Source organism: Cottoperca gobio, chromosome 9, assembly GCF_900634415.1.
Source record: "Cottoperca gobio chromosome 9, fCotGob3.1, whole genome shotgun sequence".
NCBI lineage: Eukaryota > Metazoa > Chordata > Actinopteri > Perciformes > Bovichtidae > Cottoperca > Cottoperca gobio.
This window is the reverse complement of record NC_041363.1, coordinates 1,566,900-1,589,472: the sequence shown is the minus strand read 5'-3', so window position 1 is coordinate 1,589,472 and position 22,573 is coordinate 1,566,900. Positions and strand designations below refer to the sequence as shown.

Here is a 22,573-nt window from a genome sequence, read left to right as displayed (position 1 = left end):
AAGAGCAGCTGCAGCACAAAGAATTCTGATGTCATACTTCCAAAAATAGTCAACAGATGACCCATATGATGGGAAATGGTTTTACCATTTTGAAGGTGTTAATCACCTTATTGTGAGTTTTTATGTCGGCACATTTTTAAATGTGACTTTAATGTCTCTAACTAAGGATTATGTGCAGTCATGTTATTTTACAAAGATCTACACATTACAAGCACCACTGCATTTAGAGCTGTGGTGCAAGTCATGTTTATTATTTACATGTTGTTGTGGAATATGTATGTAGAATAAATCTTCATTGTCATTGTGCAAAGAACAATAACATTTCTGTTTAGCAGCTTTTCAGCTGTGTTCAACTTAATATTAAAAAGAAGAGTAAAGATGAAAGATAAATGTCATAACTGTCAAAGCATACTTGGGGTTTTATCAAATAAGCATTCTACTTCTTACAGAACTTGACTCTCATTCACATCTACGTTAATTTATGTGTACTGCCTGTTAAATAATAAACCAATACATCATCCTTTTAGTAACTTTAAGTATCTTGAGGTAATTACAAATATATCTTAAACAATTGTTTTATTTGATTGAATATACAAACAAGGCAGGTTGAACACAAATAAAATCCTTGTCTGAGTAGAATTTATATATATATATATATATATATCTAGAATTATATATATATATATATATCTAGAATTTATATATATATATATATATATATATATATAATCAAAAACTTAAAAAATAAATATTAAAGAAGTGCATAAATGATGAAAAAACAAATATAGTAAATATATAATAAATATAAATGGTCTTGAATTATATAAAATATATTATTACATTGTAGGCCTACAAATGAAGAGTTCGGCTTTGTGTATATAATATGTTGACATTGTGTTAATTAGCAGATTTTCTAGTTTCTCTTGTAAACAGGCCATTAGCATCCAGCTAACATTAGCATCCAGCTAATGTTAGCTAACATGTTAGCGTTGACTGCGCGCGCTGTTTGTCCGTGTCTCGTGCATTATGGTCTCGTGATGATCTCCCCACTGAGTTACTTCAGTCATCAGCAAATATGAACTGTGTTCTTGAAGGAAAAGCTGTAAAAGGTAATAAACAACATTAGTACAATATTACATTTGTTGTAAAGAATTAAAGTATTTTTCAAAGATGAAAATAAAAACTAACCTGCGTATTTGAAGCTTGTAAAACATTAATTTATGATGAAAGACTATGCTAGCATTATGCTAACGTAATGTTAGCTTAATTAGCTTCTAACCGCTGAGTCAGTTCAGCAACTTTCTATAGAAATAAAAAACTAGTTTAGTTTAGTAACACATGTAAACAATAATATAGCTTTTATGATCTTGATTTTAATTAATTCCATCGTTTTCTAACATTGTTATTATTTTATATTTCTCACTTGTTTCATGTTTTTTATATTTGTTTTTAATACCTGTGTTACTGATTTTTTTCCACTTGTAAATCAAGTTTATTATTATTATTATTATTATTATTATTATTATATTATTATTATTATTATTGTTATTATTATGTTGTTTTGCAGCATTTGGAAAGGCCATCCACGCGCTGTCGCGGATCGGAGAGGAGCTGTGGTTGGACCCGATGGGTCGAGGGGTGAGCAGCACCAACTAAAACTGGAAAGGGAAATGATAAATGTATTTTACTGCAAAAATTAGTTTCTCTGCTTTGTGGGCCTCACTTCAGACATGGGAAAAAACGTTCTCCCTTCATTTGCTCAGTTTTTCTCAACCCCTGGATGCCTCAGGAATCATGATTTATATTATTTGATCCTATAGAAACTCCACAATTGAGCCAAAATAGCCTAATGTTGCTGTTTGACATAACTTCAAACTCCACCAAATACCTAAAACAAAAGGTATGTCCTAAATTAGCTGTTTTTTAGTTTCTGACTATGGGAAAGTGGGGAAAACAGAAATATTCCCCAAAAGTACCAAGAGCACTGTATGTCTGAGCTACCTCTTTAACCACATCACATACGTTTAGGCTATTCTATGTGATCTTCCACTGATAACTAATGTAATATTTCTTTTTTTCCATTAGCCTCCCCTGAAACTGTTACGAGGCTTCCCACTTTCCCATTTTTATTGCAATAATCCAAAATCTAATTAAAAAATCCTGTTGGATTTATGTCAAGCGAACCAGAGAGATGCTAACTTCCGGGTCGGCCTACAAAAATACGTCATCCCTGCAGCACTTTATTGGTCTCCACGTATTGGGCCTCCTGTCTCCCTGCTGGCAGCTTCACCAAATCTCTCTCTCTCTCCTCTCTTTGTGTTAAAGCTGGCACTGAGGTCAGTAAATTCTGCTCGTTCTGCGTATGCCTGCTTCCTCTTCTCGCCGCTGTTCTTCCAGCACTACAGCCTGGATTCAGTATCAGAGCAGGACAGTGAAACAATCCGATGCCAACTGCTCATCAAGGTATATCAGTCATTGTTGGTTATTGAGATTATAAGTGACATAATGGTGAATAGGATAAAACTGTTAACAAATAGAAACCATGAAACTTCCCCAGTTCATTACTGACGTTAAGACAATTCGTTTTTTGTATTACAAGTTTTCTGAAATGTGATGTTTAAATATATAGATGAGGCACCATCTTATTAAATATGTGCCAATTTTCATACACTTCCAGAAGAGAAATGTGAGCGTTGGATGAAGCAGGTTCAACATTCTTGTATCATTTTGTTGACGTATCAGAGTCAAAGGTGTGTACAGAGGGGATTCTGGATCTGTCTTTGTATCACTCCATAAATCACTAAATCCTGTCAACACACAGAACTCTGTGCATCTCCTGCATGTAGTTAGTGTAGCGTGTATAACATGAGCTGTGAGTGACATGTGAACAAAGCCCTCTGCACAAAGCTTCAGAATATAGAGAGGAATGAAAGTGGAAAGTTTGGTGTATGTAAGTGCTGCTGAAGTGGAGACTTCTGCTGAAGAGTGTGAGAAAAAGCTCCTTTAGAGAAAGCTCCTTTAAGATATTGTAACATTCATACATGTTGTACACACTACAGGTGAACAGGGTCATACATGTTGTACACACTACAGGTGAACAGAGTCATACATGTTGTACACACTACAGGTGAACAGGGTCATAACATGTTGTACACACTACAGGTGAACAGAGTCATACATGTTGTACACACTACAGGTGAACAGGAGTCAATACATGTTGTACACACTACAGGTGAACAGAGTCATACATGTTGTACACACTACAGGTGAACAGAGTCATACATGTTGTACACACTACAGGTGAACAGGGTCATACATGTTGTACACACTACAGGTGAACAGGGTCAAACATGTTGTACACACTACAGGTGAACAGAGTCATACATGTTGTACACACTACAGGTGAACAGAGTCATACATGTTGTACACACTACAGGTGAACAGAGTCATACATGTTGTACACACTACAGGTGAACAGAGTCATACATGTTGTACACACTACAGGTGAACAGAGTCATACATGTTGTACACACTACAGGTGAACAGAGTCATACATGTTGTACACACTACAGGTGAACAGAGTCATACATGTTGTACACACTACAGGTGAACAGAGTCATACATGTTGTACACACTACAGGTGAACAGAGTCATACATGTTGTACACACTACAGGTGAACAGGGTCATACATGTTGTACACACTACAGGTGAACAGAGTCATACATGTTGTACACACTACAGGTGAACAGGGTCATACATGTTGTACACACTACAGGTGAACAGAGTCATACATGTTGTACACACTACAGGTGAACAGAGTCATACATGTTGTACACACTACAGGTGAACAGAGTCATACATGTTGTACACACTACAGGTGAACAGGGTCAAACATGTAACTAACAGATATCATGAAGCTTCCCCACTTCATGACTCACATCAACACAGTTTATATCACAAGTGTTTAATATGTACATGAGGCGTTATGTAATGTAGCTGTGGAGAGTTTAAATCTACACACACAGTTACACACACACACTCTCATGTTCTCATGTTCCTCTCGTCTGAAGAAGACGAGTTCTGGAAGATAAATATCCCAAAATCTCAGATGAAAAAACAGCTTTTGCCTGTTGTGCCTTAAGACTCCCAGCGATGACAATCTTCTCTTAAACTTGTCTTTTTGTTTTTAAGTCTATTCTTCCTCTTTTCCGGTGTTTGACTTCGATTGAGCGTAATGTGGAACGATGTCAGATCTCGATCAGCTCTCCCAATGGCCGAGTGATGGTCCAGTTTTTCTGCAGACATGGTAGGAAACATTGCATTTTGTTTTATAAACTAGCTCCAGGTAAAGGAAAGACTCAGAGTGTAGAGACCGAACCTATTTGATTGTGAAGACCATGTTTAAAACTACCTCTGCTGCAGACTCTGCATTGCTTTTTATCAGCACTCGGTGGCAGTGTGCTCCTAATTTCTTGTCTCTGCTTTTGTGTTAGGCATCACTAAGACCCACAACCTGTGTTTCCTGGAAAGTGAAGCTCTGCAGGCAGCGTTTGCCTCACACCTCTGTCCCAATGTGCTGAAAGCTCCTGCCAGGTTAGCAGCTTATTAACACCCGCCGTCAGCAGCGTTGACGTAAGTTTCCCTGCTCACTGCTCAGGTTGATTCTGCGCGGGGTTGCATTTGTTTTTGCTCTACCTCTGCAGACTTCTTGGCGATATTGTGATGCATTTCCCCGTGTCCCAGGAGGAAATCACTCTGTCCATGAGTCCTCTGAGAGTCAGTCTGAGAAATTACAACGAGGGGGGAAATGGTGAGCTAACGTTACACTGTGATTTGGCCCACGACCATACTGTGAGTGACACAAGTGCACCAGCTTCAAAGGAATACTCCACCTACGCAATTTCTATTTGTATATCAGTTACTCACGCCGTGTTACCTTGAACTCTTGAAGAAAACTTTGTTTTTCTCGCATGCCTCCTCGGTGAACGAAGAATCCATAAAGTCTTGATGAATTGAAGTACATGACACCGCGTTTAACAGCAAAACTATCTGAAAACATCTGTTCACAAACTCACACAACTTGTGCAGAATAATAAAGTCTCATTCATCCAGTCGTGTGTCGCTTCTTCACAAACACTAAAACCTAAATATTCTAAACACTTCGGACTCGCACAGAGTTGAATTGCATTTTATAGGGACGATGCGGTTCAACATAGTTCCAATACAAAGCATGAAACAGAGTTTATAGTTCATGTTCCCCTCTTGTCCCTAGTTGGGCTTTTACATGTGTAGTTAAAATACAATAAAATACACTTTGATAATTTACAGTAACTTTGTTAAACATGGGTGCAGCTCTGCTTTGCTTTCAGCCGACTCTGAGCGTTTGTTGTCAAAGATTTAATATCTGGAATGAATTAGATTCAGTTGGTAATGTGTTCCAGAGGTGACAGCTCTTTGTATAGCACAAGTGTGAAACTGTTTATTATAAGTGTTTTAAATCGTGAGGTTTTACTGAACAGTTGGATTCATCTGCACGAGTTGTGTGAGGGTTTGTAAACAGATGTTTTAATATCGGTTTGTTGTTAAAGGCGGCTCCATTTACGTCACTTCTTCAAGACTTTTCGTTTCTTCGTTCGCCTTCGTGGAGGCAGAAGAGAAGAGCAGACTTTCGGTGTGATGTATTCCTTTAAGATCGACATTTAGACAACCTACCCTGATTATGGAAATGCTGCAGACTTAATCCTTCAACAAACACTGACACATGTGCAGATAGTATTTGACTGCAGGATGTTCTTCTGTCACAGATCACGTTAGGATTATGTACACTGAAATGTCTCTACACCCAGACGAGTTTGACTACTTTCAGATCGGCGTGGAGTCGGACGTAACCTTCTGTCTGAAGGAGCTGAGGGTGACGGTTATTTTATCATTTCACATGAGAATATCACGTGTATCTTTGTATGCGTGTGTGTGCTCATATTTCTGGTCCTCGTATCTTCTCGCTCTCTATCGTTTCCATGTGAACCTTCCCCTCAGGGCTGTATCTCGTGTTTGTAGCACAAAGAGTGTGACCTAAATGACGCATATGATGCCACGACATAGAAAAACAAATTAAAGTTATGAGTTGTAGACACATTACGTGGTTTATTATGAAAAGCGTAACTTTAAAGTAGGAATGTGTTTTTATTTTAAGGACTGGCTCAACTTCAGTAAAACTGTTTATATTTCCAGTAACTGCAAAACATTGAATCTTAAAGACATATAATGTCATTTCCAGAATAGTTTGCTCAATAATCTAAATTGATTTGTGACCGTGTCTAAATGAAATGAACACAGCCCAATTTAAATTGCTTTCCTCTGTGTTGGCCGTTTGGAAATGTGAAGAGTCCTTGTGTTAGTCCAGTTAATAGGACTTGACCTGCATTAACACCCAGAATATCTTGCACCCCCGCTGTGAGGCTCCTCTTCAGCCGGCCGAGTCGTCTTGTTCCTTCCGGTTTTGGAAAGTCGGGTTTGGGTGGATTAGAGGCCAAGCTTTAAGTTTTAGTCGGCCTCAATTTACTCAAGCATTGACGTTTGTCTTTGGCCTGATCATCCTTAACACGACCAACTATTAACATTCACATTCACGACATGGATGCATATCTTAGTTTTTGTCTTTTCTCCAGGGTTTACTGTCCTTTGCAGAGTCACATTGCCTTCCAGTGTCCGTCCACTTTGGTGCTGCAGGAAAGTAAGTCTGTTTTCCATCGTGATTATTCAAACTGAGTGTAATTAACACCAGATATTAGTGGTAACCCGATTAATAGTATTTCACTGAGCCAAAACCAGGAAAGGTCACCTGTCAGTCAAAACCCAAAGATATGATGTAAAACAGAAAAGCTTTGTATTTGAGGATTAAAGCAGCTTTTTCTGCACGTTTTTGCATGAAAGATTTCTTCAGCGTTTAATCGATTTATCAAAATAGTTATTTTGATAAACAGATATTTTTCTGTCGCTCGACTAAATGTTGCAGCTCTCGTGACCTGAAGTTTTATTGTCTGTACGTCTGAAAGCTCATTTAAGATCCTCCTGCTGTCATGGCCAGGACACTTTTCCCTGTTAAATACATTTGAGTTAAATAAAATGAAATTGGTATTTCTGCCACTGTTGGATATTATTCAGCGAGTCACTGATGTTGTTTGCAGGCCGGTGAGCTTCTCAGTGGAGGACATGGTCCTGGAGGCTATTGTGGTGCTGGCTACTCTGATCGACTCCGAGAGCAAAGGCCTCTCTCAGCCTGCAGAGGCGCTGGCAGTGACCCCCTCCAGGTAACAAACACGGAGCTGCCACTTCTCATCCCATCTGCAAGAATCAGCAGAGATACGATTTCCCTCTCTGACGCCCACATCCATAAAGCATTATAAACACACTCCTCTAGTGTTACATTCTGCTTAAAACTCTGTATAATTATAATCATAATGCTTTATAATAATAATCATAACACAATATAAAGTATTTTATAATGACTTATAAGGTCAAATATCATAATCATTTATAGCTGTTGGTCACTCACTGACATTTGTTTTTGCAAGGATCAAAGTGTATTATATTCTCATTTTATATAATAATAATTATATAATCACTGTTATGATGCATTATAATGTGATTATGGTGCATTATAATGTGATTATGGTGCATTATAACAGTGATTATAATGCACTGTTATGATTATGATGCATCATAATGTATCATAATGTTCATATATTTAATGATATTAACTTAAAGCAAACAATGAGCACTTAAAGTAACTTATTTTATAATATATATTATATTATATTGCATTATAAAATTATTATGATGTATTACAACTATGGGAATTAAAATACACAATGATCCTTATGTCAGTCATTAAAAAACACGATTATTGTGATCGAGCATTGTGAATATGTGTGAGTGTATGAGTATGTATGTATACAGAGCTATAAGCATTATAAGTATGTTTATAATGCATCATAGAAAGTGCTATCTTATATTTCCTTCTATTGTAGGTTCTACCTGAGCTTCTCTCCTGGCACTCAGTCAGGGCAGTTTGCCCTCATTGGCTGTTTTTAGCCTCCTAACAAGGCGTAGTGTTACAGCAGACAGCCTTGTGTTGGTAACGGGGATAAATAGGTCAAGTCCAGGACGTGGGGGGAGAGGTTAGAGGCCTGTCAGTGTGTCTGTAATCCTCTCATCTCTGCTTGGCTGGCCTCCGTCTCTCCCGGCTGTGCTTTGGCTCTGTGTGGATCCTGTGTTGAACGTCTGGGTCATTTGTGGCTCATCATAAACCTGATGAGCAGGCAGTTCTGCACTGCTCAGGAATTCAACCTGCCGTCCTTAAAGGGATAGTTTGGATGTTTAGCGTGGGGTTGAATGAGGTACTTATAGTAGTTATGGCGTTGGAAGCTACGCAGTGTGCTGCTGTGTACAGGGCAGCAGTGAAATGTATTTCTGTCAGACAGGGAAGATGATCTCCACCAGACTCCATTGAAAAAAACAGTAATTTTACCTCACAGAACACGGAAGTGGCTGATCTACCGCTGCCTTGTTTGTGGTTTGTTTTTGTTATTTTGTGATTAACCCTAACCCTAGAACAGCAAACCAGCAGGTGAACATCCAGACAACAATATAAGATGTTACTGCATGTATCGGGAAGTGTGGGGAGGTTAATACTCGTCGACCTTTACCTTTACGAGATCCAAACAAAGCATTTTGCAAAGTCTGCAGGATTTTTTTTTTTTACTGTTTTATCAATGGAGTCTGGTGGCTTTAAGAGAGCATAGATATCAGCTGGTCTGACAGCAAGGTAAAGCACTACAAATATTCTAAATAGAGCGAACACTTAAACTGATATTAATTTATTTAGGTGGCTAAAATACGATTTGTTGCTGCCCCAGTTTCTGAACATACGCAGTACAAATGCTCGTAACAAAACGTGCTTGGCTGCTGCCTCGGGCCTTTTCAATTACACTTAAAGAGCCTGAGGTTGTCTGGGGACTCTTTAAAATCCAGCTTGCTCTCTTCTTCGTGCAGTGCTCCTCTTTAAACTTATAGTCTGGCTGCTTCTCTGCGGTCGATGACACGCAGTGTTTACAAGCACAGGGATGTTTTGTTCCCGTGCTTTCAGTGTCAGCTGATACAGAGCTGCACGCCCTGTTCATGAATGTCTTTGTAAAGGGGAACAAACATAATGTTCTCCAACATTTTAACTCCTAAAGTTGGGTTTGGTTTATTATCCTCGTTACTGCCTGTTTTAGTAACTTAATATTACTTACTTTATTAATCCCAGAACGGGTATAAAGAGCTCCATTAATCAATGTTTGTTTGGTAAAAGAGTGAAACTTGTGATACAAGAGACAACAGTTCAAATCTCAACATTATTAAAACCAAAATAAAACATTAAAATAATGAAATAAATCTTAAATGTAAGAAGTTTCCCTGTGAGATGTAGTAGAGCAGTGAAGTACAAGTACCTCAACATGAGTGAATGTACTTGTTCACATTTCACCTCTGACCGCAGTTACACAGCACAGTGTCACGACGATCTTTGCCATCTGAGATTATTAGGTTTAAAAAGAGCTTTGCAGAGTGTGTTGTGTGTCGTTCCCAGGTGTGCAGAGGCTGCAGTTCTACCTGTGGGTGAATGTAACCGCAGTCAGACTCAGGATGTTCCTGCTGTGATGGAGATGATAGCCTCCAGTCAGGGCAGCCCCATGATCCACACTCCTGCTCTGATGCTGCTTCTGCCTCAGGCCGACGGGCTCAGTGCAGCTGATGAGGCTTGTGCCACCACGAGTCCGGCGTCCTCCACGGTAACAACAGCTTCCTGCTGCGTTTTCATTTTGATATGACCTCTACTTGTTCCCTGAGGCAGATCTGACAGGATGGGCCTCGAGGGTTTTTCTTTACCTCTACTGGAAGTTTTCCCAGAGTGCATTCAGCAATAACAGAAAAGTCTACGTCAGATTCACGGCGTGTTCTTGAACTGTTCGTAGCTGTGTTCTTATCATGATGACTTCCATTGAGTTGATTTTAATTAGCAGGTAAACACCAAACTAATCGTTATAAAAAGGCTTGAGACTGCAAGAATTAAGTGAAAAATGCCCAAAGAAAAGTGTAAAGACGGCGGAGCAACGCACTGCACACGTTAAAATAACTTCTACAGTTCAGGAAGTAAAACGAGCTTCATGTTAAGACAGCAGTGGATATAAAACAACAAACGATGCACGGGATGCTTTGACTCGTTCAGTGTTGAAGTGTGTATTTATTTTGAAAGGCCATAATGCTTTGTGAATGATCAGAATATTATTGTAATTTAAATCCTTTATTATACGACTGTAGAATAACCAGTTATTCTGCACAAACATGAAACATGTCGGCGCTTCAGTTTGTAAATCCCAAAGAAGAATCGGTGAATGTCAGAGTCTTCGTGAAAACTGCACGAGAGGAAGAATTTATTTCCGTTTTGAGAGTGAGGAACAAGAGTTCATGATTCTTCTTTTTTTAGTTGGAACAGTCAAACACACCTGCTGCTGCTCCGTACGGAGTGTTTCGCTCGGGGAAGCTTAGATTATGTTGAGTCTCTAACGACCTGATGCAGCACAAAAACAGTTTTCTGCATTTGTGTAGAGAAATGGGAATATAACTGCAAACCTGTGTTGCACAAGGACAATACATATTCATTAATGCTCATTACTCAGGAAGCAACAAGGGTCTGATAAGTGAGTTACATCATCACATCACTGAACAAGGACATTACATATCATGTGACACGAGAAGATATGTGGCTGAACGCCTGGGAAACACCGTCATCCTCCACCTGGAGACATCTGTTGGGAAATACAAACAAGCTGCACTCAGCTGCTGGAGGGAACGTGGAGACACACGTTGATCACGTTTTCTGCTCGTCCCTGTATTCAAACAAGTCAGTGGCAACAATCATCTAACGAAACTCTGCATGTCAGTGTCAGTTTAACATTTACATCCCTCTCTGACATATTAGGGGACTTGGCTTGGGAACCAGAAGGTCGCCGGTTCAAGTCCCAGCACAGACGGGTCGCTGGAGAGTTGTAAACACGCTATATTTATACAAGTAAAGATGATATAAACCTGCTGCCTTCTTTAAACATCTTCTATGCTCTTCATAATGATTGAACGCATCATTATGAAGCATCATGTGCTGTATTGCATCCTGACTTCCTTTAATATGAAACATGCTCATAAATAAAACAAGACGACTCATTTCTTGACTTGTAGTTTCATGTCGCTGCAGATCTGCTCGCTGCTGTTCAGAGCCGTGTCCTCGCAGCAGGCTGATGGCGGCTGCGCTGCCAGACTTCCTGTCCTGGCGTGTTGCAGTGACGGAGAAGAGGAAGATTGATGTATGTCTAAATGTACTTATTATGTTTCTATTTGTTTAAATTATTAAGTTTCCCCAAGATGTTCAGTTGTAACAGAATGTATTTATAATTATTATTTATCAAAGAATAAATCAGTTTGTTTCGCAATTTCAATATTTGTCAAAGCGTGTACGCTTTCTATAATACTTTATAAACAAAACTATTTCATTTCACTAATTTAAACTGTCTGTAAAAACATGAAGGTGCCACACCCGTCTGTTGATGCTCGTGTGCCTCACGTCTGAGACACACACACACACACACACACACACACACACACACACACACACACACACACACACACACACACACACACACACACACACACACACACACACACACACACACACACACACACACACACACACACACACACACACACACACACACACACACACGATAATAAATACTATACTCTTTATTTAAATATCGTACAGATTCAAAATGTCTTAGATCGTCTTTGAACTGTACACACAGAATATATACAGACACGTGCGGTTTGTAACAAAGGGTTTGAAAGGTGAGCGAGGGCAGGTGAGTCAGGACCAGCAGCACCTTCTCGACTGGGAAAACGGCGTCGTAATGTTGTTGAGGCCGCTTCGATTGTCCTCAGTCCTGGAACACTTAAAGGTGACCTTGGTTTTAAACCTGGACCATGTTTCCCATGTTCTGGTGCAGTATTGAGAGAGAGCGCTGCAATGACGGTCCAATAAACAGTTTGCTTTTAGCGCTGACCGGCTCAGATTGTGACGTCGGACAACATTATGGAGCGTTCTGCTTCACACTTGATCCGCTCTTGTTGGAGGAAGACGACGCTGGAAGTGTTGATGCATTAATGTGTTCATCACAGCTGGTGGAGATCTTTTTAATTACTTTGTAAACTGCTGATGGATATCTTAACACATAACTACAGTTTATTTATATGTTGCATTAGCAAATAATCTAAAAATAAAGTAACTAAAGCTGTTAAATAAATGTAGTGGAGCAGAAGCAGAACGTAGCATAGAAGACAAATCGTACATTCAGTCCTGGAGTAAATGTATTTCTTTACTTTCTGTCACTTCGTTGTCCAAAAGATTTTCTGAATATTCAGCAGATTTTGACAACGTGGATGAGACGCCAGATTTCAGAATAAGAGACTAAATAAGAAAGTTAATTTGTCTGTCGGCTCCTTTACATCATGTTGTCAGACACTTAGAACAATCTGAGCCGTCAGCGAGTAAAACTATAACTTTAGTGGACGTGCATTGAGGAGAGGATCGTTGCAGCGCTCTCGCTCAAAACACAGTGTTCTTCTCATTAGACACAAAAACAGACACGTCAGCCCTCCTTTCCAAACGACCCCTGACCCTGCAGGTCGGGAAACAGTCCATCAGATAGTGCAGGTTGTAAACGGTGATCTGAAGATCCACAAGGAGGATCTTCTAAGCGTGCAATGGCTTTATCACTATTCCTAAGATCCTCCTGACGGACTACAGAAGCAGATTTCAGGAGAAAGAACTACTGCAGGTGACAAAAAGCTGGTGTTAAGACCGCAGTGCATGATGGGAAAACTGTTCATGCTACTTTGTGCTCAGCACCTGGCACACAGTCAGGGTTTAAGGACTCACGGACGTGTGCCAGTATCTACGACACCTGACGCAAGGCACATCTTACAGACCGGGAGACGTTTCTTTAACTGCGTGAAAGTTGGAAATAGTGTTGAGGTCACGTGATAAGTGTATTTGAATTTTGCAATTAAAGTCTAAATTATTTAAAGTTTTAAGTTAAACTCTTTGCACTTTGAGTTTTAATCCACATTTTTGATTTTAAAAAGTTTGAAGTCTTAAATTCTTAAAACCTGAAATACATTTGTGACATGCAGCGACTCGTGAATGTGCCGCTGGAGCGCGACAGCCGGAGAAGGAAACGCTGATCGTTTCTAAAGCTACCGACGCCGTGATCAATCTCACCGAACAAAGACATTTAAAAAGTACATTTGGTCACCTGACCAACTTCCACAAGCGTGTTGAGACGTTTTCAGATATGCTTCTTAAGCGTTGTGCGTTGATGAGGCTGCGACACCAACTCAGCCCGGGGGGAGAGGAGTGTAGCCTCCACTTCACATCCACACATATTCACACGTCACAATCACAATCAAGACTTCGGCAGCAGCTGTGAGATTAAAGGGAGGCCGCCGTTCATATCTGGCCTTTTATAAATAGCCATGATGTAACAAAATGTGCGAGACTTGAACTGCACCGGCGTGGAAACGGCAGCTGCTGCTTTTCTTTGTTAAAATCTTATCGGATCACCGAGTGTCACATACGCTCTTTTTGTTTTTACAAATATTAAACACAACATCCCAGGACAGCACAGAGGTCATATCCTACAGTCAAACGTAAGCTCCCTGCACCCACACACAAGGTCTCACACACAAGGTCACACACACAAGGTCACTCACAAGGTCACACACAAGGTCACACACAAGGTCACACACAAGGTCACACACAAGGTCAAGGCCTTTTGACAGATACGTTGTGTTTAGGTAAACCTCTGCGAGCACAAGGCAGATAACGGATTGAGCCCTAATATTAGGGATGCACCGATTCACCAGGCAAAGATCGATATTCGCCGTGTTGAGTGCCATCGACCTGAATAAGATCAATTTTGCACCAGCTAAATGTTGATTTAGATATTTCTGGTGAGACTAGAACTACAACAAGTGCTGTTTGTGAGAGTTTCTTTCCAGACATGCGACCCCCCCCCCCCCCAGCTAAAGTTAAGGTTGTTGCATAAGCTTTATGATTTAATTAATGCTCATTCAAAGATAGTGTAATGAAAGGTTTCCTGACACATGAGGGGAAGAAACTACAACATAGAACATCGCTGTCGACCCAGAATTACCCAATCGGTGCGTCCCTTCCTAATGCCGTGATCTCCTGTGCAGTTCCCTTCCTGACGCTGCCTCTCGCCCTTCCTGCCCAGCATGAGGCCGCTTTAACAGTCTCACACCTCATCTTCCTCCTGCCCACACCGCCCATCAGCAACAGACGGCTTATCCCCGTCAGACGGGATCCTCATCTCCAACAGTGACTGCTGCTCATCCCCGGCAAAAAGGATTACAGCGCTGCAGCCGGGCCGAGAGGTCGGCGCTTCATTCAGCCTCAGAGAGGAGTGGGCGTGCAGGAGGTCTTTAGGGGGTGCTGGTCAGCTGGGGGATGAGGCAGTGCATGCTGGGGGAAGCATCTGACATCAATCCTTCATCCTGGCCAGCAGGAATCAAAGCAGTCCATCACCTGCAGAGGCAGGCCCCCCCCCAGCTCCACACAGACTAGTCGGTGTATTCTGCCACTATAGACAGCAGCACTGTGATGTCGTCCGGCTTCCCTCCTGCATAGAAGAACAGCATCCTGTTAAAATGCTGCTCAGCGAAAACATTCACGTCATTGGCCACTCATTTAATATGAAGCGTTCTGCCACTGGGGGGCTCTCAGGTCATGTTCAGAGAGGACTTAGATATTTCCTCACATTGATTTGGTGAATTTGCAGAAAGTGATTTCAGGCCGAGTGGAGGAGAAGTGACACTCACCTCTCACATTCAGTCCGTTGTCGCAGGCAAACTGTGCAAAAGGCGACATGTAGTTGGGGTCGTACGCCAGGACGTGCGCCTGCTCTGCGATGCTCCGGGCCGTCTGCTGGATGCTCTCATAGTTTGTGTTCTTTGGAGCGAAAACAAAAGCAGAAGGTTCGTATTCGTTTCATTAATAAATGTACATTTACTTCCTTAAGATGTTATATTTATAGCATTTCTACATTAATATATAGTAAAACTAATTAAAATAAAGTAGAGCAAGAAGACTTAATGATATCTTACACCCGTCTTATTCTAACTTAGCTTCTTATACTTCTCTTGACTGGATTTTAAATGTCTTTACTTTTTGCACATGGTCTTAATAATTGTAATGTTTATGTAAAGCACTTATAAATAAACTTGGCTCGTCTAGAGAATTAAACAAATATATAGGGCTGTCACACACACACCTTGAGTTTCTTCAGCTCTTGCAGGATCATGTAGTCCGGCATGTTGTCGAAGAGCCCGTCGCTGGCGGTGAGGATGATGTCGCCCAGCTGCACGTCGAAGGAGGAGCTGTCTGCTGCGTCGGGGCTGCAGGGACACAGAGCACTGATGGTGATCATGTACACTTTCCTCCCAATCCTCTCTGAGTCAAGCTCATGTGCAGCAGTTAAAAGACGACAACATGTAAACCAATCATTTCTTTATTGAATATATAAAGTTTAGCAGTCTGGAGTGCACACATGCACGCACGCACGCACACACGCACACACGCACGAACTCGAGGAAGACTGATTACAGCACATTACACAACCTGGTGCACTCTGCTGATACTTCATCCTGGTTACAGAAATGTTATCACATGTGCAGGATAAATTTAAGGACTCATCACACAGGACACTCACATATGCAGAGTCAGCTTTCACTTCCTGGAAGATGTCCTTACCCTGCTGCACCTTCCCCCATCACCCCCCCCAGTCATGAATGCTATTCATTACAAAGTGCCCGGGCTGCATCAGGACACACTGAGCTGAAGCGTCCTGCGACTTCGATGTCGCTGAAACTGCAGTTCACATTTTAAAACCGTTTGGAATTGTTATTTGTTATTCAGCCGCAGAAAGCTCCATGAAGAGCTGCAGGATGACGGATCTTTACAGGGAGGCCCTGAAGGTAGCGTCTCCCGGCTTCACTCCACAAACAGCTAAACGAGATTCTTCATTTGGATATTTGTATCTGAGAATAAGTGTCAATGTATGAAACGTGCAGAGGAACCATCCAGATACACATCATGAGCTCACAGCGCTACAGACACATGAACGGCGTCCCTCGTTAAGAAGACGACGGGATTCATTAGCAGAAGATAAATCTGTTGCAAACTAAAGTTCATGATCGTTCCCGTTGTGTTCAGCGGGATGATCTTCACGCACGAGTGGAGCCACCAGAAGTAAAAAGTGTATCACCAGTGAGTTGAGGAAGATTTCCGGCGCGATGGCGTTTAATGTTCATTTACACACGTGTTAGCAGACGCCTCTCAGAACACGCGTCACCAGGTTTTTACTCGCAGAACAAAACGGTGAAATCTCTTAAGCTTGCGTTCACCACAGACCTCGTCTCAGGCATCGACCTGAAGTGCAAAGATGCCGACTCATTCCTGCTGCACTATATTGCATTATGGGATGTGGAAGTGTGAGAAGCATCGGGTCATCAGCTTCACCACCCTCTGTTTACACACATCCATGAGCCAAAGACATTTCTCAAACGCCACCATGAACAAACACGTTGGAGAACTACAGTGATGGCTGACAAACGTCTGATCTAATATTATTATGGAGATCATCCTCGGCTCGCAGCCATGGAGCTCTGAAAAGGTGTCTGATCACGATGCTGGAGCACAAACTACTGGAAACTATTCTCCATAAATGTACTTGAGGTGAACAAATAAACACGAGAGCTTCTTTATTCCTCTCCGACAGTAAACTAAATATCTTTGAGTTGAAATCTAAACGTGATCGTTTGCTCTATAAAAGTCCAAGCTGAGGTCTCGTCAGAGAAAAGCAGGAAGTCTCCGTATGGAAGCTGGAACAGCTTCTAAAAAGACGCTTTTGCATGAAAAATAACTATAAAGTATAATTTCTAAATAATAAAGAAGAGTAATAGTTTAGTTGACTGAAGCTCGACTGACATTTCATGGACCAAACAACTAATTAATTAATCTAGAAACTGAAAATAAGGGATATTTGCAGCCTTAAATCAACAGCTCGAGCTTTTATCTTTCAAGGAACATTTTCTTGTCGTCTGCAGTCGAAGGAATGTTGTTTGTGCATTTCAGTTCTGACCGTTGCACTCTTTTCAATTCACGTTATGTTAGTGATCGAGGATTGGAAACTTAATCTGCTGTCGCACTAAATCCTTCAACTAAATGACTAAAGTGCACAAAGTGAAAAGGAAAGTGTCCCTTCGAGGAGTGAACGTGATGAGAAGCTGATGTTCTTTCTGTACACGAGGTTCATCTCCTGCCTGGTTCAAGGCCGAGGGAGTGAAAAGGTGCCCGAGCGTGTTGGTGCCGGGTTGGCTGTGAACTCTTCACTTTGTCCATCAGCCCACACAGACTTTGACCCGTGTAAGAGGGGAAGCTTGGCAAACATCCAGCGCTCGCCCTGGAAATCTACTGACGTCCACTGTGCTGCAGCTTGGCACATGGCAGCACGTGGCCCCGCTGACACCCTGTCACTCGACAGCACAGCTGACTGTGAGGGACAGAGTGTTCTGCAGTGCCGTTTGTTTCAGCCTTTGTTATGTCTGCAGTGCATCTGTATACAGATGTTTGTGTGGCAGCAGATCTCACCTGTCACTGAGGACGGCTCCCTCCGCCCCCGGGGGAGCGATGGACAGCTGGAAGGGCGTGTTGAAGTAGTGCTGCTGCTCGTCGGAGCGGTGGACCACCTCACCTTCCCGGACCACCAGGAAGCCCGAGTCTCCCAGGTTGGCTGTGTGCAGCCGGTGGCTCTGCCGGTCCAACACCACGATGCAGGCCGTGCTGCTGCCTGCACACACACACACACACACACACACACACACACACTAAATATAAAAACTATACCGTAGAACATTCATGCCAAAACTAAAAAGTACAGCAAATGGAAATGTTTATTCTTTAAGCCCTTTGTGTCGTTTAAAATGAGATCAGATGGCAAAGGGGAGACAACGTTTCTCTGGAACATCTGGAACAACACAAGTACACAACTCAGCTAAACAACAAAGATCTGGACATTCTGATGTGTAAATGTTGTACTTTTAAAACAAACTCTTCTCATCAATGCCTGGATGAAAACAAAGCAGCAAACACCCTAAAACAAGTCTTTTCCTCCTGACCTTCTACAGCGACATAGCTTCGAGGATTCCTCTCCATGTATGGAAAGATATCCATCTAAAGTGTGTTTGGGATATAATGAGGTGAGCCTGAATACACAAACTTCACATACTACAATCAACGTAGTGGTTTTGAGGATTGTTGGAGGTCCAGCATCTGGGAGATGGCGAAGGCGAAACATGAGCTAGTGGAGCAGGCGGACAGCGTGCGGCCACGCCCTGCTGATGATTCATTCGGCAAACCAAAATATGCTCTCTGGGATCAACCTTGAAAACCCCTCACGCACTGTGACTCACTGCCTTTCTTCTGTGTTTTCTCTACCAGCAGCACATTTACACACACACTCCCTCACAATACAGCGTTGTTTCCCCTGCACATGTGATAACGGGGTGGAAAAGTACTGGCAGTACAGGCAGAGACCGTTCCCGATACATGTATTCACTCATGTTACACGCTTGTGCATGCTTTGTCGTCAGGAAGCGGTGCGGAGGAGGAAAAAGGGATTCTGGGGGCAGGTCAGGACATGGGACATTCCCGGGACTTCTTAATAGGATCTGGCTGTTCTGACTCATGATGAAACAATCTCCACACAGCCACCACTAAACTTAAAAAGGCGGAACAAACAACCTAACCCTGAACCGCGTACTCCGATCCAAACCACATGGAAAATGTGCTTTCCATCGGCCCGTCTGTCACAGCATCAGTTCAAGTGTTCTGTCCAGCTGAGAGCATGGGATGGATCTTACTGAGCTTTTCTTAAAGGGAGAGTTTGGATGTTGTATGAGGTTACTAACCCTGATGGTGTTGAGAAACAAAGAGTTTCTCTAGTTCTGGTTGGATATTAAAATGTATGAACACACTATGGCACAATAATTCACTGCTGTTTTCTATACAATGCACACTTTATATGTATTATTGTCACTACTGGCTGCTACTTCACTTACTTAATTATGCAGCTGCTTATTTCTACCATGGTTGTTTACGTACTTTATTTAATTACAGCGTTTGCCTCTTTATTTAATACGTTAGCTACTTATTTTACTCCGGTGTAAACAGTGAAGTGGCAGCTTTTTAATGCCTGGATGATGTTATTGTGAGTGTTGAGGGAGCAGCTCACATGATACCTTAGCCTAACCCTGACAGACCCAAACTCCATTCAGAAAACAAGCATTTTAAGAGTTGTTTGCGTGTCGTCTTGCAGACAGACCTGACAAAGCATTAATTCATGCTTTTTACAAATCAGTATCATTATGTAGTCATTTCATCTTTTAGTACGCAGAATCTGCGGTTCATACCGCTGTAGTACACCGGCCACGATGTGTGACTTGCTAGAGACAGTGAATACACAGCCGGTGTGAACGACCCATAATGCATTGAGAGGGTCCCGTCCACTTGTTTTTAGAACACGTGGAGGTGGTCGTGACTCGTGCACACGGAGACGCTTCTTCACTCACCCAGCAGCGGCACTTTGTTCTGCAGCAGCTCGTAGTAGCTGGTCGTGAGGACTCCCACTGGGTTGCTGGGGACAAAGCGTCCTTCCTTCACCAGCCTCTCGCATGTCTTCATTAGCGTACCCGAAAACTGCGATGGGTCTACTCCATAGTCCCGCCAGCCACCTACTCCGTCTGCTACACCTGTAAAAACAGACAGGTGTTTTTAATGATGGAAATGATTGATTTCACCTCAATAACTCAAAAGGTTTAAGGATAATATTGTCATTATGCAACAACTCTCAAACAAGAGTAAAGAAACAAGACATTAAAGCTTGAATCAAAGAATTTAGATTAGTTTTCTTACTCAAACCGATTATTTAATAGTTAATAGGTGTTTAAAAAGCAGCATTAATATGCACAGAAATAACAATTAATAATAATTAATTGTTATTTCTGTGCATATTAATGCTGCTTTTTAAACACCTCGAGGGAACTATCATTCCAACGAGTCAAGTGGAAACAAGCTAAGAACAATAATAATCACTCTTGACGCTGCTAAGACTTCGGGATCTTGCAAGGAACAAGAACAATGGCCTGCAGCTGCACAACAAACAATGGCCACTTTCAACAAGATACGAAAAGGAAATGCAGAACAGACAACAAGACACATGTTCACAGAACCGGTCGCTGTTCCAGGTTATGTTTAGTGAGTCCGATCATTTACACACGTTAAAGAGCGAATGTCTTTAGGTTCTGGACAGAACAAGACATTTGAAGACATCACCTTGGACTGAGAAACTGGGATGTTTCACTATTTTATGACATTTTACAGACTCAATCATAAATCGAGAAAATATTTGGCAGATTAAATAATGATAATATTTAAAAAATATCATTTCTGATGAAAGGAATCTGCTTTGTGGGTTAATATAGGAGCATATGGTCGGGTCAAAGAAAGGAAACTTTAGTCTCTTTATGACCATACAAGGATGGACCTCTGCGTCTCCTGAGCCTGTGCCAGAACACAGAACCAGGCCTGCGCAGAGCAGACGCACAACTTTGCAACCAATCAAACCTGCCAAAAATACCCTGGCTTGATAAAAGGATGTTGGGATTGCTTGGTTAACTTATGCATCAGCACAGAGACATTCAGGAGTTAAATAACAGGTTGTTTGTGCTGAAGAGGCGCGTTATAAAACACTAAACCGAGCAGACTTTAAAGCCTGCATTGCTTTTGTTTACTTAAGACATCGACCATGTGAGGAAAGAATTTTCCAGGAACAGGGAACGGTTAGGGAATAGTTTACATGTAATTAAACTCGTAGCTTGACTACATTTTGCAGCAGTAACTTGCTGGTAATTAAACTATGTTCATATTTTCATCATGATTCAAGATACATTTCTTTTTGACATTTTGGTGAAGTTAACTACTGAAACTACAAACTATTTTGGGCCCTAAAAAGAAACAAATGTTTTTTTCACCTGAAATTGAGTTTGACACGCCTGCTATAGGGCAGAAGTGGACGTACATTAACTCAAGTACTGTATTTAAGTACCATTTACTACTCTGCCCAGCAGTACATAAAGGGATTCAAATGAGCCTCATCTTTACCAGCTGCAAGATGAAAGCTATATACACATTAATGCTTCAATAATCATAATCCAAGAATATAAAATGTATGATTCTGAAATGGGTCATTCTGCATTTTGAATACTTTTGATGGCAATACTTTTTTTGTACTTTACTTCGTAAGATTTTGAATGCATCAGTTTTCAGCCTCTCAAATATGGCGATTTCCTGCTTTTCTCTGTTTTATATCATATTAAAGTGAATATCTTTGGGTGACAGGACTGGACTGCCAAACCAATAGGGCTGCTGTGGCTGAGGCAGAATGGTCGGCGGTTCGATCCCCGGCCCTGCGGTCACCATGTCTCAGTGTCCTCGGGCCGGATACCGAACCCAAAACTGCAGAGAAAGTAGCCCATTTACCATAAAGTACTTTTCCCTTCTTCCACACCTGCGGTAAGGTATTTCAGTCTTCTGATAAAGGAGTGTGTTGACCTTTGACCTCCCATTCACGTAACAGAGTGTTACACAGGACGCATTGTTCGGTTAATGTTTCCACAGCGAACACTTACCCAAAACATCTGCGGATCTGTGTCGGGCGATGAAGCACGCGTCGTCCCCATAGCACATCCCTTTCTTCAGGATGCCTTTCCGGAAGTCCTTCCCGAAGCCGCAGCTCGCGGTCACCAGGCTGTAGTCGCGGCCGTCGGTCTGAGAAAGTCCGCCGAACACAGCTCTGGCAACCAGTCTACCGTAGGACAGCACGGACAACATCCCCGAACCCCCCCGGCTCCCACCAAACAAACCCGGCCAAGCCAGCAGAACCTGCTAGCTTAGCGGCTATGTAAGCACAATGTTGACTTGCTAACGTTCGAACGGTCCTACGAGGTTGCCGCCGCCGCCGACAACAACCGCCACGCGCGCTGAAGTAACGTAAAAGGCTCGAGGGAGCTTTGTGCCTGTACGTGATCTCTAAGCGTAACAAACATCACACACAACAGTCGCCTCTTCCGCTCCAAAACACGCGTAAGTGCTGGTTCTTCGCAGCCATAGTGCCAGTTCTGCCTTTCAGAGACACTACATAACACTGTGTGTGTGTGTGTGTGTGTGTGTGTGTGTGAAGCAGCGTCACACACTCCGCGCTGCTACCGAGGTCTTGTGACTGCTCTGACGTCAGACATCATTACGCAATCTACGTTTCCTAATAAGGAAGTGCGAAGACCTCC

The 22,573-nt window shown here is 41.9% G+C and overlaps 2 protein-coding genes across 4 annotated transcripts; one reads left to right on the top strand and one right to left on the bottom strand.

The window, feature by feature from the left end:
- The first annotated feature begins 50 nt into the window (after positions 1-50).
- Positions 51-11,535, top strand: rad9b (RAD9 checkpoint clamp component B). 2 transcript variants are annotated; one of them, XM_029440703.1, is made up of 11 exons: positions 51-112; positions 1,568-1,638; positions 2,326-2,463; positions 4,193-4,307; positions 4,495-4,594; positions 4,705-4,811; positions 5,806-5,912; positions 6,670-6,734; positions 7,189-7,311; positions 9,633-9,834; positions 11,295-11,535. In XM_029440703.1, the coding sequence occupies exons 2-11, from the start codon at positions 1,627-1,629 to the stop codon at positions 11,400-11,402; spliced, it is 1,077 nt and encodes a 358-aa protein (XP_029296563.1). In that variant the 5' UTR covers positions 51-112; positions 1,568-1,626; the 3' UTR covers positions 11,403-11,535. The 2 variants fall into 2 exon arrangements, with proteins under 2 accessions (XP_029296563.1, XP_029296562.1); XM_029440702.1 differs by lacking the exon at positions 51-112 and adding an exon at positions 804-1,109.
- On the bottom strand, positions 10,267-22,512 carry pptc7a (protein phosphatase targeting COQ7 a). 2 transcript variants are annotated; one of them, XR_003832854.1, is made up of 7 exons: positions 21,920-22,512; positions 19,802-19,981; positions 17,823-18,021; positions 15,445-15,568; positions 14,993-15,122; positions 14,308-14,793; positions 10,267-11,366 (listed from the first exon to the last, which is right to left on the bottom strand). XR_003832854.1 is itself a non-coding variant. In XM_029440713.1 (6 exons), exons 1-6 carry the CDS (start codon positions 22,119-22,121, stop codon positions 14,735-14,737), a joined length of 894 nt encoding a protein of 297 aa, XP_029296573.1. In that variant the 5' UTR covers positions 22,122-22,512; the 3' UTR covers positions 11,822-14,734. The 2 variants fall into 2 exon arrangements, 1 of the variants encoding a protein (XP_029296573.1); XM_029440713.1 differs by lacking the exon at positions 10,267-11,366 and having other exon boundaries at positions 11,822-14,793.
- Positions 22,513-22,573: the final 61 nt, after the last annotated feature.

Excerpts from the sequence above, each read along its gene's own strand:
- pptc7a (XM_029440713.1), bottom strand. The coding sequence starts at position 22,121 with ATGTTGTCCGTGCTGTCCTACGGTAGACTGGTTGCCAGAGCTGTGTTC. Across the intron at positions 18,022-19,801 it reads GAACAAAGTGCCGCTGCTGG|GCAGCAGCACGGCCTGCATC; the intron begins GTGAGTGAAGAA and ends GTGTGTGTGCAG. Across the intron at positions 15,569-17,822 it reads GGAGCCGTCCTCAGTGACAG|CCCCGACGCAGCAGACAGCT; the intron begins GTGAGATCTGCT and ends GTGTCCCTGCAG.
- rad9b (XM_029440702.1), top strand. The coding sequence starts at position 1,076 with ATGAACTGTGTTCTTGAAGGAAAAGCTGTAAAAG. Across the intron at positions 4,812-5,805 it reads TTACAACGAGGGGGGAAATG|ATCACGTTAGGATTATGTAC; the intron begins GTGAGCTAACGT and ends CTTCTGTCACAG. Across the intron at positions 9,835-11,294 it reads CGAGTCCGGCGTCCTCCACG|ATCTGCTCGCTGCTGTTCAG; the intron begins GTAACAACAGCT and ends ATGTCGCTGCAG.